The 2,593-nt window shown below is 37.1% G+C and overlaps 1 protein-coding gene across 1 annotated transcript; it reads right to left on the reverse strand.

Annotated features, from left to right (window-relative positions):
- Positions 1 to 430: 430 nt before the first annotated feature.
- LOC100618926 (olfactory receptor 9K2) lies at positions 431 to 1,378 on the reverse strand. Its single transcript, XM_007502974.1, has one exon. It carries the CDS (start codon positions 1,370 to 1,372, stop codon positions 431 to 433), a length of 942 nt encoding a protein of 313 aa, XP_007503036.1. The 5' UTR covers positions 1,373 to 1,378.
- Between the last annotated feature and the right edge of the window lie 1,215 nt (positions 1,379 to 2,593).

The raw sequence follows: 2,593 nt of genomic DNA on the forward strand, positions 1-2,593 counted from the left end.
ATGATCTAACAAGATGTATGCTTTTTTTCTTCTGCATCTATCCTTATCTCAATTTTCCACACAAACTCTACTAAAAAGAGAGACATTTTGTGCCTATTTAAAAATTTGGAATGAAAACAGCTTCACTGAAAAAACAAATTAGAGTGCCAGTTTCCTGTACTCCAATGAACTCACCAACCTACCAAAATGTACTTCTAACCTAACTTCCTTTAGGCCACCCTCAAAGACCCTATGAAATATTGGCTTCTCAGTGGCCCAGTTGTTAAATCGTCTCTGATTCTGACTCCTAGGATGTTTTGCAACAAAAGTATCCTGGAGGCAGCATCAACAAAATAGACAATAAATTTTTGCCACTAGAAATAATTCATTCCTAACGAGATTTCTCTGATTCAAAAATAATAGAACTAAAGGAGAGAGAAAACTATGATATTTAGAGCAAAGTTTTTGTCTTCCCTAAAATTCTTTTCAGGGACTCTTTGACATCCTTGTTTCTTAGAGAATAGATAAGAGGGTTCAACATGGGAGTAATGAGGGTATAACACACAGAGGCCACTTTACGTAACTCAGGGTTGTTGGGAGGAATGAGATACACGAAGAAGGCAGTCCCATACAGCAAACTCACCACCCCAAGGTGGGACCCACAAGTGGAGAAGGCTTTTGTTCGACCCTCGGCAGATCGGATCTTCAGAACAGTGGACACAATGTAAACATAGGATACCATGATGACGATCAGAGTGGGTAAAATAATGATTCCTGCCAAAGTTAATGACACCATTCGATTGATAACAATATTGGAACATGAGATCTTTTCAATTGAGTGGGAGTCACAGTAAAAGTGGTCAATAACTCTAGAGGCACAAAAAGACAAAGTAAAGGTGATACTGACTAAGAGAATAGAGGTGACCCAGCCACAAAAGTAAGATCCAACCATAAGCTGAGTACAAAGGCGTCTTGACATGCGGATGGAATACTGGAGTGGGGAGCAGATGGCCACAAAGCGATCATAGGCCATGGCTGCCAGGACAAAACCCTCTGCTACCATGAATAGGACAAAGAAGAAATACTGAGCCACACAGCCTGCAAAAGAAATGGACTTACTAGAGGATAAGAAATTGGCCATGGCCTTTGGAGCCACAGCAGAGGAGTAGGACAAATCAATGAAGGAGAGATTGCCTAGGAAGAAATACATTGGTGTGTTCAGTCGGGGATCAATCAGTATAATAGCCAGCATGCTGATATTCCCCAGGAGGACCATACTATAGACAAATAGGAAAGCCAGGAAGAGAAAGATATGGAGTTCTGGGTGGACTCGGAAGCCTGCAAAGATGAAGTCAGTCACCTCAGAATGGTTGTTTGTTCCCCGGTCACCCATGGCAGAGACCTGCTAAGAAAAACAAAGGCATGGTCAAGAAATAAATTCTCAGTTTTGAATCTGGTATTCTTACAGGCAATATTAGTCAACTTTTGTTAAATACTTGACAATTTTTGACAACTCTCCATAACTGCATGTTATGAATGTCCCTTCACTAAGCACTATTTATTTCCTTTTTAAATGAATGTTTCATGATTCTTTTTTTTTCCTCCACTGTGTTCTTTGATACCACTAGCTCCAACCAATTGGTACTTTTTTATCTCAAAATTAGCTATGTACAAATATGAGCTTGATGTACTATTTTGCTGATTGTCTAGACTTAAGAAAGTAGTGGATAAAAGGATAGCAATGAACATTGAACTTAAAAGTGTATCGTGTGATCGTGTGTGTAATTTGTTTTTGCAGAGGGTTGGTTATTAAACATTTAAAAGCATTCCAAAGAACTGAGGTATTTCTGTAAGACAAAAATTAAAAGATTAAATAAAATAACTTTTCTACCCTAGTAGAGTTTATAATGTTAAAATTGAGGTTATGGGGGTAAGGAGTGTGTAAGGAACATATAAAACTAGGTTATTTAATGATAATTTATAAGAAATAGGCTCTTTTAATGCTGTTATACAAGATTGGAAATAGTAGTGGGGAGAAGAACCATTTTGATTTAGGGAGATCAAAGAGAAAGTCACAGAGAAAGAAAACTTATTCAAGTTGAGCCTTTTAGTTTACTAGAGGGTTGTATTGTGTTCATAGATAATTTTAATACAGAGACAATGATGCCTATAATATTTGATTTTATAAGCATGGGGAACAACCTCCACTTGAGCTGCTGATTCTTCTCAAAACACAAAGAGGTTAAAGTACTTTTAAACTCCCTGAAATAGTGTCAGAGTCAGGATTTGAACCCAGTTTTCTCAAGTCCAAGTCCAGCACTCTATCTTAATCTATGGCTAAGCTATGATGCCAATAATTATAATATATCAGAATAATAACATAGTGTTTCAAGTTTTACAAAGTGCTTTCCTTACTTCAACTCTAACATAAGTACTATACATATTAACTTCCAATTCCATTAGTAAGAAACACATTCAGAGTATTAAATGGCTTGGTTATGAAACAACTATGAGGCATGAATAGTATCTGGACCCAAGTCTCCTGCCCTGAAGGCTAATGCTTTTTTTTATTGTAGTAAGATGAGGAACAAATCAATGAGGGGAAAAAAAACAA

Source organism: Monodelphis domestica, chromosome 5, assembly GCF_027887165.1.
Source record: "Monodelphis domestica isolate mMonDom1 chromosome 5, mMonDom1.pri, whole genome shotgun sequence".
NCBI classification, from domain to species: Eukaryota; Metazoa; Chordata; class Mammalia; order Didelphimorphia; family Didelphidae; genus Monodelphis; species Monodelphis domestica.

Coding starts and splice junctions, on each gene's coding strand:
- LOC100618926 (XM_007502974.1), bottom strand. CDS start 1,372: ATGGGTGACCGGGGAACAAACAACCATTCTGAGGTGACTGACTTCATC.